The sequence below is a fragment of the Leucopleurus acutus genome, assembly GCF_964270905.1.
Source record: "Leucopleurus acutus genome assembly, chromosome: 11".
Taxonomy (NCBI): domain Eukaryota; kingdom Metazoa; phylum Chordata; class Mammalia; order Artiodactyla; family Delphinidae; genus Leucopleurus; species Leucopleurus acutus.
The window spans coordinates 7075143-7092947 of NC_139152.1; the positions used below are offsets into that span (position 1 = coordinate 7075143).

Below are 17805 nucleotides of genomic sequence, written 5' to 3' on the forward strand. Positions count from 1 at the left end.
GGGCGGAAGTAGCTTCTGCCCGGGGACGCGGTATACCCTCCAGGGATGTGACGCCACAGCGGAAGTGAAGGTGGGTTCTGCTCTAAGGGCAGGAGCCGAACCTTCACGACTGCGGTTCCGGGCTTCCGGAAGGGACTTCAGGGGAAGTGGGAGGGTGGAAACGCGACAGGTTCATGAATTATGCATCAAGGTACGAGGGGCGGTATGGATTCTTAAAAGACGGGTCCTGGTTCCCTTCCCTCAAGGGGCGATAGGCAGACGTAGGGAGTTACCATTCTTTTTTCTTACATACTCTCCAGAAGGTCTCAATGCTTTAAATATGAAAGAAAGGAAAAGGATGTGTCAGTAGTTTTCTGAGGTCCCTCCTTAGGCCCAAAGCGTGACTAATTAACCGCCCCCCCCAGGCCTCAGAATCCGACCCCTGCCTAACCACACCCCTTACTCTCTTTGCTTTGGTCTCTAAGTTCTTGTGGCCCTCTTCCACATCTTTATCTCCTACTCACCCGGCTTTACTTTTAAATATAGCACTCACCTCTACCTGATTCTATATTTTTGGATGTCCTCCTCTTCTCACTGGAATATCTGCCCCACGAGGGCAAGGACTCTGAATTGTTCGCTGCTGTATCCTCAGAGCCTGGCACTTAGTAAGCAGTTGGTAAACGTTTGTTGCATCAATGAACAATTAATGTGAACTCTTTCAGGAAGCCTTCCTTGATTGCTCCAACGGTCTCGTTCTCCGAATTTCCACAGCATTTAGTCCGTACCTTTTTTTTTTTTTTGGCTGTTTTAACTATTTCATATATGTGATCTTCAGCAAGTTTGTCAGCAACTCGGGAGAAACTGTCTCATACATGGTACCCTCCCACTGCTTTGTTGAGCACACAGTAGATGCTAAATAAATACATGCTATTTGAGTAAATGAATGCTGCCACCAGCCTGTCCCAGATCTGACCAGAATCCCTCTGGGCTCAGCTCTATTTTGAGTGAAACAGAATCAAAGTGCCTATTAACAGTAATAGTTCCTTGCTTAGAGATCAAAATAACCCCGATAGGAATAACTGTAATGCCAAATTTTACATATAATGAACATAAGACTCTGAAGACTTAAGTGATTTTCCCCAAGGTCACAGCTTCCCCAGGAAGTAGCAAAAGACACCTAAAAATAAAAATTCCAATTAAATGTTTAAGTAGAAGATATGTATTTGTATCTTTTTAAAAGCGTCCGCTCTCTTTATCACATTTTGGGACACTGTAACCTGTCTGTGTCAACCCAATAGTGACACAATAGGATAAGGGTCTTAAGGGCGCAGATGTGACCAGACGTAGTTGCTGTATGGGTTAGAGATCGATGATTTGAGAAACCTTGACTTTGGGGGCAGAGATAGAAAAGTGGGAGCAAAATGGTGGTAATCACTATAAGTTCTGGTTCTCTTTCTGTTCTTCTCCTATTTACAATAACTGGCACCCCCCCAGGCCTCGGTGTCTCCAATTGTCAACCCTGCTGCTGCCCTTGCTATAAGAAGCAAGTTTAAGTGCTTTGAACTCCTTAGAGAAAAGCTTTAGAGAGATAAATGTGGGGCGTAGGGGGAGGAGGGCTGTTAATTTTAGCCTGGGGTTTTCCAGCTGGCACACTGTTTCCATCTTGAATCACTTCCACACCCTGAGCTCTGCCTGGGAGATCCCTCCTCCTGGGGGCTTCCCCACTCCCTGGTTTGGTCTGAGCCACAATGGTAAGCATTCCAGAAAAATGCTTAAGAGAAGCCTGGCTTAGTCATTTGATGCACAGCTCAGGAGGCAAAGAAAGCATACAGATGAGAGATGCTGGTCCCAGTAGTGATGGGTGGCCTCCAAGAAGCAAAGGGGTAGTATGGCCACTGTTTGTGTTCTTGGTCTGTGACTAAGCAGTGACTCCTTTGCCACTCGGAGCCTTCTGAGGACCTCCCGAGGCCCCATAGTTTCAGTTTCAACACTACATGAGATAAAGTTAGGATCCTTCCCCAGGGCCTCCTGACTCTTCCTGGTTAGCATAACAATAGGATTTAGTTTGGGATCATTCCTTTAGGACAACTCAGAAGACTCGGACATCTTTCTCCTCTGTCTCTCCCTGCCGTCTGACTTTCCATGGGGAAGGAGGGCATTTAGGGAGAAGGAACAGGTAAGAATTTCCTGTGTCTTGCTGGTGTATTTTAATTTATTTAAATTTAGGGAAACAGCAGTCTAATCAGGTAATAATTAAGTCCCTCTTCATTAGGGACCTTCATGTGTGCCTTTTGCATATGGATGAGCCCTGGGGTCACACCGTCCCTCTGAAGAGGAAGGTGATAAGAGACCTGTGCTGTCCGGGCACTTCAGCTCTTCCCCTTCTGCGCCTCCTCTTCCCCCCAACCCCCACCTGACAAGGACTAGATTCCGGTGGGGAAGGAAGGGAAAGGGCAATGAGGCTTCCTCTCCCGTCAATCTCCTCCCCCCCCTCCTCCTCCCCCTCCTCCTCAGGTCCGTCCCTCACTGCCTCCAGCCCATCCCAGCAGCACCTCTTCCTGCACTCTCAGGTCTCATCCAGCCCTCTCCCTTCCACCAGCTTCAGGCTGGGGTCTCTTCAGGCCCCACTGGGTTGACGCTGAGCCCGCCTCAGCAGCGTGTTTGCCTCGCACTCTCCTCGCACCTCTGCTTTTAGCTGGTTCATCACTCCTTAGCCCGGATCTGCTTCTTTCTTCTTTTTCTTAGGGAGTCTGATGACCCGAACCCACAAACAGCTCTGATCCTGAGAAATACACTCCCTCCACCTCGCTCACTGTTGTGTGCTTCGTGGACTCAGCCACACTTCACTTGAGTACACAGTAAAGCGCCCCAACCCCTAAAGCACCCACCTACAGATCCATGGACATTCCTGATGCTAACTGCAGAAATAAACACATGGAGGCCAACACAGGCCAGGGCAGCCCCCCTCTTGCACGTGACCGTCTCCTCTCCTCCCTGGAGCGCCCCCATTTCCAGGGAGCAAGTGGGGCACAGATGGGGGTGGGGGGAGAAATGGGACCTGGGTGGTTACCATGGCAACGGAACCTAGCAACAGCTGAGAGGCTGCCGTGTGGGTTTCTGCAGGGCTGTTACGAGAGCCAGACCTAGAACTGGGGGCTCAGAGGTGACTGATCCCAGCTGGGCAGCCTGCTCTCCCTCCTCCAAACGCACCCCTCGATTCCACGCCCACACCCCAGCAGTGCCTCTCAGAGAGGGCAGAGCGGGGAAAGCTAACGAGAGCTAACCGCGGGGCTTCTGGGGGCAGCTGTGGGCGGGGGCGGGTGAGGGAGCAAGGCTGCAAATAAAGCAAGCAGGGCAGCCAGCCTCTTCACTGCGGCTCCCTCTCATCGCTTGCCCGCTGCTCCACTTTTCCTTCTCCTTTTGCCCTTCAACCTCCCCGTGTCTATCAGCGCTCTCCTCTTCCTTTCCTTGCTTGCGCCGTCGCCTGTGCTTCTACGTAAGTTTCCCTTTTCTTCTACCTCCTTTTTCGTGGTCTCTCTTGACCTTCTCTAGCAATTAACAAACCACTCTTCCGGTTTCTCTCTTGCTCCGGCTGCTCCTTGTCAAGACTGCCCCCTTCAGAGTCTCTTCCTTCCATTCCATCCCGAGTCAAAGCCCCCGAATCCCAGCCCCGGGTCAGAGCAGGCCAGGTCACATCGGGTCCGGAGGGGTTACCCGCACTCCCCCCCATCCTTCTTTTCTTCCCTCTTAGCTGCCCATCGCCCCTCCTCCTCTTCTCTCTGTGGGGCTCATAAGGCAGAACCAGGGGACTCAGGTATCTTGCAAAGGCTTTATTTGAAAATTTTGAAACTTACATCCCACAAGAATTCAAGATTATCACCACAAGAAGAAAGAGATAATACAAAAATATATATCACAGCATAGGAGCCAGGTAAGAGAGGGAAGTAGGAAGGAAGGTGGGAAAGCCATGAGAAGTCAGGACAAACCTGAGGGGGGGGCGGTGCAAAAGGAGGGAGAGTGGAGGAACCAAGGAGGGAGGGAGGGAGGGAGGGTCGGATTGGGAGGCAGAGCTCCCGATGGCCTTGAACCAGCTGGCTCCGGTCCCTGGCAGCCTAGGTGGAGTTACGGAGGCCCTCAGGGAGGCCGGCAAGTGGAGGACTGGCTCAGGGGGCTCTGAATTCCAGAGTGACACACACAGACAGCCAGGACAGACGAGACAGAAGGACTTGGGAAGCAAGGGAGGGCACATGGGAGCCCCTTTCTCATGTAGTGCAGCGGGTGACTCCCCAAAAGCCATCTCCCAGACAACAGAACTTAGCAGTGGAGGGGGTGGGAGTTTGCGCCCTCAGTACTCCCATTCCCACAGGGAGCCCTCGGAGCGGGATGGGGGAGACAGCGAAACACGTGACGCGGAGCGGGATGGGACCGCGACAGATGGAGGCCCATGGAGCCCCCAGCTCACCTCCCACCCACCTCCGGGGCAGCATGCAGGGGCCACAGAAACTCAATCAGTGAGTGTTCATGAGGCGAGAGTGTGAGCATGACACACACGCCACAGCGCGGGGCCGGGACATGCACACGAGAGTCCACGGGAGTCACCCACTGACCTCTGAGTGATGGGCCACTGAGCGATGGGTGGGACGGGGGAGAAGACAAAGGGAACAGTGTGAGACGAAAGGGAGGACGTGAGGGATCCGCGGAGGGGAGAGACGTGGCTAGGGAGACTGGCCGTACAAGAGCATAAGTGTGTGCAGTGGCTCGTGAGGGGAGAGATGAGTGTGCAAGGCTCTCATGTGAGTGTGCCAGGGCGGGGCCGGGGGCCAAAAGCCACAGATATGTGAGGCCCCCACCTAAAGGAGGCTGAGCAGGTGCGCTCACCCGCGGGCTAGCGAGTGTTCCGAGGCGCCCACGGCCGCCCTGCCCTCAGCGGGATGGGGGCTGTGCCGGCCCCTTGGCCCCCTGCTTGGTGGCAGCCCAGGCTTGGGGGGATCACAGATTCACCAAGGGAATCCTGAGAGGAAAAGGGAAAGGGCACCGTCAGGAACCAAGAGGCAGGCCAGAATCGAGAGGGCAGTCCAAGAAATAAAAGGGATCAAGTTTAGGAGGGCAGAGTTGGAGTTAAATGGCAGCATGAGAACAGGATGCAGATCCACAGACAGCGGGAGATGGAAGGGTGCCCCGGCGAGGAGGGGTCCAGTCTCCCGGGGTGGGGGGGCAGGTCTGCCTCCTTTCCACCCGCCCGGGAGGGAGCGCCCCAATCCCACAGTCGCAGCCCCAAGGTGCCTCCCCTGCCCGCCCTCCCAGCCCTCTGCCCTGCCCTCCTCACCGGTTCAGCTGGAAGGCTGGAGCCCCCTTGGGCTGGGGCATCCCAGGCCGGGGTCCCCCTCGGGGCTCCTCGTGGTCAGGGGTGGGGGTGGGCGAGTCCCCGAAGGCCCCCAGCACAGTGACCCCGGCTGGGGACAGGTCTGTCAAGGGCTGCTGGCTCTCCTCCTGCCTCAGGGCACCTTGCTGCCCAGAGGGCCTGCGCCGCTTCTGGCTACGGTCCCAGCTGGTGCCCCGGAAGGAAAGAGGTTCTCACACACTCAGGAAGCCCCAAACCTGGGCTTCCAGCGCTGGCCACCCCTAGCCTCCCTCAGGCACCCGCAACATCCTACAGCAGAGAAACCAGCCTCTAACAGGTCCCTAAGCCCCGTGTCCTGAGACCGCGTCCACAAAACCACTTCCTCTCCCCGCCAGGGGGCTTGGGAATCTAAGCCACCCTCTCGCCTGGTTCAGATCCACAGAATGAGTAGCTCCTCCCCACAGACACACAGAGTCCCCCAGAACCGCCTCTCCCCCACGCATACCCAGCAGAGCCATTTCAAACCTCCGCAGCAGGCGCCTGGCAGCTTTAGTTCTAGTTCAAAGTCAGCTAATGACCTGGACGCCTGAGTCTAATGATTCTTGCAGTAAAGTGGGAAGGACTGAGCGACCCGATATTAAGTGTGTGCAAAGGAAGCTCGGATTTTTCTCCCTCCCCCCCAGGCAGCCTTAAGAAGGGGCTCTGCAGAATGGGTCGTGCAGGATACGGGGACAAGGGCTGGCCACCAAAGCCCCCGTGCACACAAATGACTCCCCCCCTCTCCCATCACCCTTGTGTTTCCCCAGAAGGAATCTGCACTCATTTCTCAGAGCTTCCCCCACCCAAATCCTTCCTACCTTTTCCCAAAGTCTTGCCCTAACCCACCACTTCCTATCCCACCGCCAGCAAAACCGCCGCCCTGGCTCCTTCCCTCCTTCCAGCCAAATGTAGCCAAACATTGCTGGGGATGCCAGCATCTCCTCCCCCCACCCCAGCTTACCAGAACTTGAAGATGATGCCAGTGGCCACGAGAACAATGATGATGGAGATGGTAATTGTGACGTAGAGCTGAGGGTCCACACCTGCTTGGGGTAGGGAGAAATTTTTAGGGAGGCTTGAGGTGGAGGGAGCTGAGAGAGGCTGGAGATTGGGTTGGAGCGTTGCCGTTTGAAGCCACATTGCCCAACTCTTTCTGCTCTCTGGAGCCTCCCCGCTTTATTTTTATCATCGGCTTTCCACAGAGTTTTCAGCTCTTTTCCTCCCAAATCCTTTTTCTCCACTTCCCCAAATCTTCTATATATATGGGATGAGGAGGAGGTTCCAAGGTCATAGAGATCTTCTCTCTCTGCACAGAAACTAGGGGCTGGAAACGTCCATCTCCACCCTGGCCCCACCCCCAGACCACTGGCCCCGTCTCAGCGCTCCCTGAGCCGAGATGTCACCCTGAAGGGCTCGTTCATTTCCTCTGCCTGGAATACTCCCACTGTTTCCAAGGTCCCGCTTAAATGTCAGTTCTTGGAGGGTGTCCTGATCCCCAGGCAGAAGTAGTCTCTCCCTTCTCTCTCTGCCTAACAACATGCTGTGCACACCTCCACTAGAGAATGTATTACGTTGACTCATCCCCGAGTGTTTACACATCTGTCTTCTCCAGTGGACCTGAGCTCCTCTGAGGCTCAGATGCATCTTCGTCTCGGCCTCCTGTGCCAGCGTTAGTGCCCGACACATTTGTGGAAGGAGCTAACAGGCAGGAGGACCTCTGTTGCTTCCTTTAGAGTCTTCAGCCAGCCTCCCCACCCCCAAATCCCTACCAACCTCCCCAACTCCCACTCACCTTCCCCGCGGCCCCCGAACAGGACTGGCCGCAGGGTGGCGGGTGCTTCTCCAAGGCTAAGCCCATCTCCATCACCCCGCATGGAGTCTGAGTTGGGGTGTGGGGTGGCCAGCCCATGTGGGGCTGCGAAACCATAGTCCAGGGGCAGAAATCCAGGATTGGCAGAGTTGGGGTCCCCCCCATCCTCTCGAGACACTGTAGGACCCCACACAATAGCCCAGGGGTACTGGGATGAGGGTGGCCCCTCTTCAAAGCCTGATGGGGTGGCCGGGGGCGAGGTGCCCGGCAGGACTTGCCGACGTGATCTTGGGACCCGCGGGGAGCGGCTTGGTGGAGGTGCTCGCTCCCACACGCACACATGGCGTGGGGCTGAGGGCCCTCCCCGGGCACAGGGGGGCCGGGCTGGGGCTGGTGGGGTCCGAGGGGAGGAGGAGGAACCTTGGGCAGGCGGTGGGAGGGGCAGCAACAGCAGTGGCCAGAGAGGGAGGAGATGGGACAGCAGCAGCGCAGGCCTGCAGGAAGGGAGAGAGAGCGGGTGAAACCAAGGCCATCTTGGGCTTATGTGTGCAGAGGACAGGCCGCCTCCCTCCAAGACTCTGTGCAAAAAGTAGATGGGCCTTGGGAAGACTGGTCTCATTTCCCATCTTCCTAGGGTCTAGCCCTCAGGATGGAAGGCGCCGGGTGGGTCTAGGAGGGAAAGGGCCAAGACCCCAGGGAAAGTGGCTTCCAAGCTTCCGCTGCTGGGCCAGACTTACCACATTCTGGACTCCATGTCCGAGATCTTCCTCAGAGATGACCCAGATTTTCAGCCTTTACTGGGGGAGAGAGGGGTCGTCACATCCCAACCCTGCCCTGAGTACTTCCCCAGCTCATTCATCCACCAACTCACTTCCATCTCCCCTCCCAGCTGTGGCTGCCAGCTACGCTGCTGCCACTCAGGAGCCACGGCTGCCTAGCATCCTCTTGCGGGGGGTGGGGAGCGGGGAGGGGAACCCCCAGAGTGGTCCCCTGTCTAGTCCCCAGCCCCTATCTACACAACTTCCCAGGTCCCTGTTACCTCCCCACCCCAGGGTCTACTCTCACTTCTCCGGCTTCCTTCCGTCTCACTTCCTCTGCCCACAGCTCCTAGCTTTTCTTAGATCTTAATTTAGAGCCAAGAACCTTGTGATTCCTTGAGCACCTACCGAGGGAGGGAGGGAGTCTGAGTGGGGGAGGGAAGAGGAAGTCAATCTGAGTGAGTGTGTGAACGTGTGTGGTTGCACGGGGGAGCATCCCCGCCTGCCCACCCCACTTGTTGTCCAAGGCCTTTCTCTTATGATTGAATGGCCCCAGGAATCTCGTCTTCAGGAGCAGGGGAACAGGAGATGGAGGGATGGAAGGAAAGAGAGAGGTGGGCGGGAGGAAAACTACAGAATATAATATTTGCTCAATGTTCCATCATCCAAATGCATAGGTGCCCTCTGAGGGGAGGTGGAGTTGGGGAGAGGCCACCCCCTCAAATGTAGCTCTCCTGGATAAAGAGTCCTGGGAGAATCGGGATGGATGGTTTTGAAAGAGGAGGACACGTTCTCAGAGCTGAGGGTGGTGGATCCAGGCGGCGGCAGCAGGCTCCCCAGTGAATGAGGATATGACACTTGGTGTCCTCTGGATTCTGGGTCTAAATCTGGACATTAAACCCTCTCAGAGAATAACAGGGGAGTAGGTGGGAGAGTCTGGGGAAGGGATTGGGGAAGTGGGCTGTGGGGAGAGATGTGAAGGCATGATGGTCTGAGACAGGGAAGGCTGGTGAGGCGTGAGAAGGGAAGAGAAAGGTGAAGAGGAAGCAGATGAAGGGGGCTAGTCCTGAAGGAATGGACTGGGGGGCGCAGAGGAGATCGGCAGCTGGAGGATGCTGAGGAGGGGAGTAAAGGTCAGGGAGGGAAGCTGAGAGCGTGAAGCGGTCACAGGAGCGGGGAAGAAGGAGGAAGGGCAGGAGGAGGAGGAAGGAAAGGTCCAGGCAGGATGGGAAGTGGAGATCGTGGAAGGGGAAGGGAGAAGAGGGATGGAGGGGACCAGGGATGGGGAGGAAGGAAGGGGGAAAGGAGAGAACATGGTACTGAGGACAACATGAGACAAGGAAGGGACGGGGGACGGAAAACGGGAACAGCAAAGATGGAGGAGATGGAAATTGTTTCTTCCAACGGAAAGGGATACGGAGCTGCGGAGACAGGCAGGGATGGGGGCCAGGTGGGAAGAAGGGAGACGGAACCGGGAAAAGAACGATGCTGCAGGGACAGAGGAAGGCGTGTGAGCCAGGGGAGGGGAAAAGGGCTCCCAGGGACGTCTGTGGCCAGCTGACTCCAGGACCCACTCGCCTCTCCGCCTGTGCATCCCACCTCCCCAACCAACGTCATCTCCAGTCCCCGGACCCCGCACCCCTTAGTCACCCCGTCCAGGAAGCCCCAAGTCCCCTGGCTGGCGCGCCACCCCACCCTCCCCTCGCTCCTCACCGACCTGTTGTGCGCAGGAGACGAGCTGGGGGTGGGGCAGGAGCCTCGGGCTGGGGGAACCGGGCCCCATCCCCAGCGCGGCCGCGAGCCCACCCCTCCCACAGGCCCACGCTCCCTGGACAGGGCTGGAAAGCGATAAGGGGGGCGGGGGACGAGGACCAGGAGGTAGGCGAGGGGTCTCCTCGGGCGGGAGCGCCGAGAGCAGAAAGGGAAGCCGAGGCTGGAGGATGCAAGGAGCCGGGGGCTGAGCCCAAGGCGGGAGGAAGGCAGCGGCGGGGACGGCGACCGCTGCGCCAGGAGGGCAGGATGGAGTCGGGACCCGCGGAGCGAAGGAAAGCGTGGTGGGGAAGGCGCGCTTATGGGCTGGAGGCTCGAGCCGGGCGAGGGACCGCGCCTGGAAGGGCGGGGGGCGAAAGGCGCGGAGTCGGGGAGGGCAGGGCCGGGCTCCCTCGGGCGGGGGCGTGGGGGTTCCTCTCGCTCACCTGCATGCCTGGCGCGGCGGCGCGATGGCTGCGGGAGCTCGGGGCTGCGCCGGGCTGGGGGGTCGCGGGAGCGTGTGGGGCACTGGGCATGGTCGGGGGATTCTGAGGGCAGCGGGGTGCTGTAGAGGGTGGGGGCGGGCGCCCGGGGCGCGGGGCGGCGGCGGCGGGAGGTGCTCGGCTCGGCTCGGCTCGGCTCGGGCTGCGCTCGGCCCGGCGGGGCTCGGCGCGGCAGCTCGGAGCGCTTGGTCTCCGCCTCTCCCCCTCCCGCATGGTTTAACCCTCCCGCTGCCGCGCCTGGGGAGCCGCGCCCGGCTGCGTCCCAGGTGGAGAATGCGAGTGGGCAGCGGAGGGTGAGCACCGTCCGATTCCCCGGGTTCCGGTGGCGGGCTTCTCCACCCTTCACCCCACCTCCATGGACACCCTTGGTTGCCCCGGTCAACCTCTGAGATTCTGAGTCACCCAAAGCTCTGTGACCCCAACTCTGTTTCGCCCCAGCTGGAGAGTGCTGAGTGCTGGGGATGAGGTCGGGGTCAGGGTGGGAGTGGAGACCTTGGATTATCCCAACAGCTTGATCCCCTGATTCCATTCTGGTCCTGCTGCAATGCATTCTCCCCGAAGCAAACCAAACGATCTTTAAAATAGGTAGACCGAGTTGCATTACTCAGCTTTTCTTGCGCTCAGAGTATCAAACTCCTCACCGTGACTTACAGGGCCCTGTATAACCTGGCCCCGCTCCTCCTAACACTCTTCATGCCCCAGCCACACTGGACCTGATCTACGTTACCATAGTTAGAAGGGCTTAACCTGCCACAGGGCCTTTGCATTTGCTGTTCCCACTGCCTGGAATGTTTTACCCTGGCTTTTCACAATGATTCACTCATTTCATTAAAATTTCAGTTAGATCCAATGTCACCTCCTCTGCGAGGCCTTCCCTAACCTCTCTATCTAAATGGGCTTCCCCTGCCCCCACTCTCATCCTGTCCTACCCGCCCCCCCTCCAGGTTACCCTGTTTTACTTGAGTTGCACTTCTAGGACAGTACACTCTTCTAATTTCCTTCACCCTCCCTGGCTTTTCCTTCTCCGTCTTCTGCCTGACCTCTAAATGTGGGAACTTGCTAGGGCTTAGTCCTTGGCCCCCTTCTCGTTCCACATTCTCGGTCCAGTGATGTCATCCAGTCCCAGGGCTTAAATACTATGTAAATGTCAGCAAGTCCTAAATTTATATCCAGCGCTCCAGACTCGTTTATCCAACAGCCTACTTGACATCTCCACTTGGATGCCTAAAGCCATATAAAGCTCCTATGGCTCAAATAGATGTCTCGAATTACCACTGCTGCCCCCCGCCCCCCGCCAATCCATCCCTCTCCCAGTAGTGTTCCCCATCCAGGGGTATGATGGCTTCTGCTTGTTCAGGCGAAAAACCTAGGAAACATCCTTCCTCCCTTTCCCTTTTCTGATTCCCACCGTGTATCTAATTCATCAGCAAGTCCTGTGAGCTCTGCATCTAAAATACGTCCTGAATTCATCTCCTTCTCTCCATCATTGTTATAATCTTGCTATAATCTTGTTGCTTCTGCCCTTGCTCTTTACAAACTAGTCTTCACAATATCTAGTAATTTTTTTATACAGCAGGTTCTTATTAGTTATCCATTTTATACATATTAGTGCATATATGTCAATCCCAATCTCCCAATTCATCCCACCACCACCACCCCCAACCCCCCGCCGCTTTCCCCGCTTGATGTCCACATGTTTGTTCTCCACATCTGTGTCTCAATTTCTGCCCTGCAAACCGGTTCATCTGTACCATTTTTCTAGGTTCCACATATATGCATTAATATACGATATTTGTTTTTCTCTTTCTGACTTACTTCACTCTGTATGACAGTCTCTAGATTCATCCACGTCTCTACTAATGACCCAATTTCGTTCCTTTTAATGGCTGAGTAATATTCCATTGTGTATATGTACCACATCTTCTTTATCCATTCCTCTGTCGATGGGCATTTAGGTTGCTTCCATGTCCTGGCTATTGTAAATAGTGCTGCAGTGAACATTGGGGTGCATGTGTCTTTTTGAATTATGGTTTTCTCTGGGTATATGCCCAGTAGTGGGACTGCTGGGTCATATGGTAATTCTATTTTTAGTTTTTTAAGGAACCTCCATACTGTTCTCCACAGTGGCTGTATCAATTTACATTCCCACCAACAATGCAGGAGGGTTCCCTTTTCTCCACACCCTCTCCAGCATCTGTTGTTTGTAGATTTTCTGATGATGCCCATTTTAACTGGTGTGAGGTGATACCTCATTGTAGTTTTGATTTGCATTTCTCTAATAATTAGTGATGTTGAGCAGCTTTTCATGTGCTTCTTGGGCATCTGTATGTCTTCTTTGGAGAAATGTCTATTAGGTCTTCTGCCCATTTTTGGATTGGGTTGTTTGTTTTTTTTAATATTGAGCTACATGAGCTGTTTATATATTTTGGAGATTAATCCTTTGTCTGTTGATTCATTTGCAAATCTTTTCTCCCATTCTGAGGGTTGTCTTTTGGTCTTGTTTATGGCTTCCTTTGCTGTGCAAAAGCTTTTAAGTTTCGTTAGGTCCCATTTGTTTATTTTTGTTTTTATTTCCATTACTCAAGGAGGTGGATCCAAAAAGATCTTGCTGTGATTTATGTCAAAGAGTGTTCTTTCTATGTTTTCCTCTAAGAGTTTTATACTGTCTGGTCTTACATTTAGGTCTCTAATCCATTTAGAGTTTATTTTTGTGTATCATGTTAGGGAGTGTTCTAATTTCATTCTTTTACATGTAGCTGTCCAGTTTTCCCAGCACCACTTATTGAAGAGACTGTCTTTTCTCCATTGTATATCCTTGCCTCCTTTGTCATAGATTAGTTGGCCATAGGTGCATGGGTTTATCTCTGGGCTTTCTATCCTGTTCCATTGATCTGTATTTCTGTTTTTGTGCCAGTACCATATTGTCTTGATTACTGTAGCTCTATAGTATAGTCTGAAGTCAGGGAGTCTGATTCCTCCAGCTCCATTTTTTTCCCTCAAGACTGCTTTGGCTATTCAGGGTCTTTTGGGTCTCCATACAAATTTTAAGATTTTTTGCTCTAGTTCTGTAAAAAATGCCATTGCTAATTTGATAGGGATTGCACTAAATCTGTAGATTGCTTTGGGTAGTATAGTCATTTTCACAATGTTGATTCTTCCAACCCAAGAACATGGTATATCTCTCCGTCTGTTTGTATCATCTTTAATTTCTTTCATCAGTGTCTTATAGTTTTCTGCATACAGGTCTTTTGTCTCCCTAGGTAGGCTTATTCCTAGGTATTTTATTCTTTTTGTTGCAGTGGTAAATGGGAGTGTTTCCTTAATTTCTCTTTCAGATTTTTCATCATTAGTGTATAGGAATGCAAGAGATTTCTGTGCATTAATTGTGTATCCTGCAACTTTACCAAATTCATTGATTAGCTCTAGTAGTTTTCTGGTGGCATCTTTAGGATTCTCTATGTATAATATGATGTCATCTGCAAACAGTGACAGTTTTACTTCTTCTTTTCCAATTTGGATTCCTTTTATTTCTTTTTCTTCTCTGATTGCTGTGGCTAGGACTTCCAAAACTATGTTGAATAATAGTGGTGAGAGTGGATATCATTGTCTTGTTCCTGATCTTAGAGGAAATGCTTTCAGTTTTTCACCATTGAGAATGATGTTTGCTGTGGGTTTGTCGTATATGGCCTTTATTATGTTGAGGTAGGTTCCCCCTATGCCCACTTTCTGAAGAGTTTTTATCATAAAGGGGTGTTGAATTTTGTCAGAAGCTTTTTCTGCATCTATTGTGATGATCATATAGTTTTTATTCTTCAACTTTTTAATATGGTGTATCACATTGATTGATTTGCATATATTGAAGAATCCTTGCATCCCTGGGATAAATCCCACTTGATCATGGTGTATGATCCTTTTAATGTGTTGTTGGATTCTGTTTGCTAGTATTTTGTTGAGGATTTTTGCATCTATATTCATCTGTGATAATTGGTCTGTAATTTTCTTTTTTTGTAATATCTTTGTCTGGTTTTGGTATCAAGGTGATGGTGGCCTCATAGAATGAGTTTGGAAGTGTTCCTTCCTCTGCAATTTTTTGGAAGAGTTTGAGAAGGAGGGGCGTTAGCTCTTCTCTAAATGTTTGATAGAATTCGCCTGTGAAGCCATCTGGTCCTGGACTTTTGTTTGTTGGAAGATTTTTAATCACAGTTTCAATTTCATTACTTGTGGTTGGTGTGTTCATATTTTCTCTTTCTTCCTGGTTCAGTCTTAGAAGGTTATACCTTTCTAAGAATTTGTCCATTTCCTCCAAGTTGTCATTTTATGTCATAGAGTTGCTTGTATTAGTCTCTTAGGACGCTTTGTATTTCTGCAGTTTCTGTTGTAACTTCTCCTTTTTCATTTCTAATTTTATTGATTTGAGTCTTCTCCCTCTTTTTCTTGATGAGTCTGGCTGATGGTTTATCAATTTTGTTTATCTTCTCAAAGAACCAGCTTTTAGTTTATTGATCTTTGCTATTGTTTTCTTTGTTTCTATTTCATTTATTTCTGTTCTGATCTTTATGATTTCTTTCCTTCTGGTAACTTTGGGTTTTGTTTGTTCTTCTTTCTCTAGTTCCTTTAGGTGTAAGGTTAGGTTGTTTATTTGAGATTTTTCTTGTTTCTTGAGGTAGGCTTGGATAGCTTTAAACTTTCCTCTTAGAACTGCTTTTGCTGTATCCCATAGGTTTTGGATCGTCGTGTTTTCATTGTCATTTGTCTCTAGGTATTTTTTGATTTCCTCTTTGATTTCTTCAGTGATCTCTTGGTTATTTAGTAACATGTTGTTTAGCCTTCATGTGTTTGTGTTTTTTACATTTTTTCCCTGTAACTGATTTCTAATCTCATAGCGTTGTGATCAGAGAAGATGCTTGATACGATTTCAATTTTCTTAAATTTACTGAGCCTTGATTTGTGACCCAAGATGTGATCTATCCTGGAGAATGTTCCATGCGCACTTGAGAAGAAAGTTTAATCTGCTGTTTTTGGATGGAATATCCTATAAATATTAATTAAATCTATCTGGTCTATTGTATCATTTAAAACTTGTGTTTCCTTATCAATTTCCTGTTTGGATGATCTGTCCATTGATGTAAGTGAGGTGTTAAAGTCCCCCACTATTATTGTGTTACTGTCAATTTCCTCTTTTATAGCTGTTAGCAGTTGCCTTATGTATTGAGGTGCTCCTATGTTGGGTGCATATATAATTGTTATATCTTCTTGGATTGATCCCTTGATCATTATGTAGCGTCCTTCCTTATCTCTTGTAACAGTCTTTATTTTAAAGTCTATTTTATCTGATATGAGTATTGCTACTCCAGCTTTCTTTTCATTTCCATTTGCATGGAATATCTTTTTCCATCCCCTCACTTTCAGTGTGTATGTGTCCCTAGGTCTGAAGTGAGTCTCTTGTAGACAGCATATATATGGGTCTTGTTTTTGTATCCATTCAGCAAGCCTGTGTCTTTTGGTTGGAGCATTTATTCCATCACGTTTAAGGTAATTATTGATATGTATGTTCCTATTACCATGTTCTTAATTGTTTTGTGTTTGTCTTTGTTGGTCCTTTTCTTCTCTTGTGTTTCCCACTTAGAGAAGTTCCTTTAGCATTTGTTGTAAAGCTGGTTTGGTGGTGCTGAATTCTCTTAGCTTTTGCTTGTCTGTAAAGCTTTTGATTTCTCCATCGAATCTGAATGAGATTCTTGCCGGGGTAGAGTATTCTTGGTTGTAGGTTCTTCCCTTTCATCACTTTAAATATGTTATGCCACTCCCTTCTAGCTTGCAGAGTTTCTGCTGAGAAATCAGCTGTTAACCTTACGGGAGTTCCCTTGTATGTTATTTGTCGTTTTTCCCTTGCTGCTTTCAATAATTTTTCTTTGTCTTTAATTTTTGCCAATTTGATTACTATGTGTCTTGGTGTGTTTCTCCTTGGGTTTATCCTGTATGGACTCTCTGTGCTTCCTGGACTTGGGTGGCTATTTCCTTTCCCATGTTAGGGAAGTTTTCAACTATAATCTCTTCAAATATTTTCTCGGGTCCTTTCTCTCTCTCTTCTCCTTCTGGGACCCCTATAATGCGAATGTTGTTGTGTTTAATGCTGTCCCAGAGGTCTCTTAGGCTGTCTTCATTTCTTTTCATTCTTTTCTCTTTATTCCGTTCCACAGCAGTGAATTCCACCATTCTGTCTTCCAGGTCACTTATCCGTTCTTCTGCCTCAGTTATTCTGCTATTGATTCCTTCTAGTGTAGTTTTCATTTCAGTTACTGTATTGTTCATCTCTGTTTGTTTGTTCTTTAATTCTTCTAGGTCTTTGTTAAACATTTCTTGCATCTCCTCGATCTTTGCCTCCATTCTTTTTCCGAGGTCCTGGATCATCTTCACTATCATTATTCTGAATTCTGTTTCTGGAAGGTTGCCCATCTCCACTTCATTTAGTTGTTTTTCTGGGGTTTTATCTTGTTCCTTCATCTGCTACATAGCCCTCTGCCTTTTCATCTTGTCTGTCTTTCTGTGAATGTGGCTTTTGTTCCACAGGCTGCAGGATTGTTGTTCTTGCTTCTGCTGTCTGCTCTCTAATGCATCTATTCCTGATAAGAGCCCCTAGGAGGCTCTAGAATGTCCTGTCGCTATCCCTCCTCCTGGCCCCACTTTTCATGTCAGCTTGGTGTTTAGTTCAGCCATTCTTTCTTGAGATTCCTTTCAAAACAGGAGAACTCTTCACACTCCCTGTCACCTTTCGCCAGTTGTGGGCAGTGATTTGACTGTGGATCCAAGCCCCTTTGATTGGATTCCTCCAAAGAAAGTTCAGCACTGGGGATAAGCACCTTTAACTGGAAATGTTGGCTTATCTGCTGCTGGTGTTGGAGGGTCTCCTGCAGAGGCAGCAGGTGGCTGTGGCTCACCGCGGGGACAAGGACACTGGCAGCAGAAGTTCTGGGAAGTGATCCTTGGCGTGAGCCCTCCCGGAGTCCGCCATTAGCCCCACCAAAGAGAAGGTAGTCCTCTAATAATGTTTTGAAAATCTAAATTGTATCATATTCTTGCCTGCTTAAAATATTTGAATGGCTTTTCATTGTGCTTGGAGTAAATCTGAACTCCTTGTTAGGAGAGGCCCTCCAGCTCTTACTCCTCAATATTCAAGCAATGTGCCAGGTCAGACTTCTTGATGTTCTAATCATCTGAAATTATCCTCTTGGCACCCCTGTACTTTTCATCCCCTCTTCCTGGAATGCTTTGCCCCCCGCATCTTCACCTAGTTGGCTCCCTCTTGTCATTCAGCCACCCACTCTGTCTCATTAGTATGTTTCACTGTTTTTCCAACTCATCACTCTCTGAAATGATCTTATATTTGTTCACTGTTTATTGTCTGACCCCACCCAGCCCCACAGACACTAGAGAACAAAGACCTCATTTGCCTTGTTTACCCTGTATCCTTCCTTGGCACCTGACAGATAGTAGATGCTCAGTGTTTACTGCTTAGCGAACTTCACCTGGGACCCCTGTCCACTCCAAGCTCTTCATTCTCTCCTGTGCTCTCCACCTGCCTTTCCGGTCTATCTGCCTGCTCTCCCTGATCTCTTCCCTGTGCAGAAT

The 17805-nt window shown here is 50.7% G+C and overlaps 1 protein-coding gene across 1 annotated transcript; it reads right to left on the minus strand.

The window, feature by feature from the left end:
- Positions 1 to 4968: 4968 nt before the first annotated feature.
- PIANP (PILR alpha associated neural protein) lies at positions 4969 to 7923 on the minus strand (the record flags this gene model as incomplete). Its single annotated transcript, XM_082849348.1, has 5 exons — positions 4969 to 4990; positions 5306 to 5527; positions 6321 to 6402; positions 7152 to 7663; positions 7907 to 7923. 5 exons carry the CDS (start codon positions 7921 to 7923, stop codon positions 4969 to 4971), a joined length of 855 nt encoding a protein of 284 aa, XP_082705474.1.
- Between the last annotated feature and the right edge of the window lie 9882 nt (positions 7924 to 17805).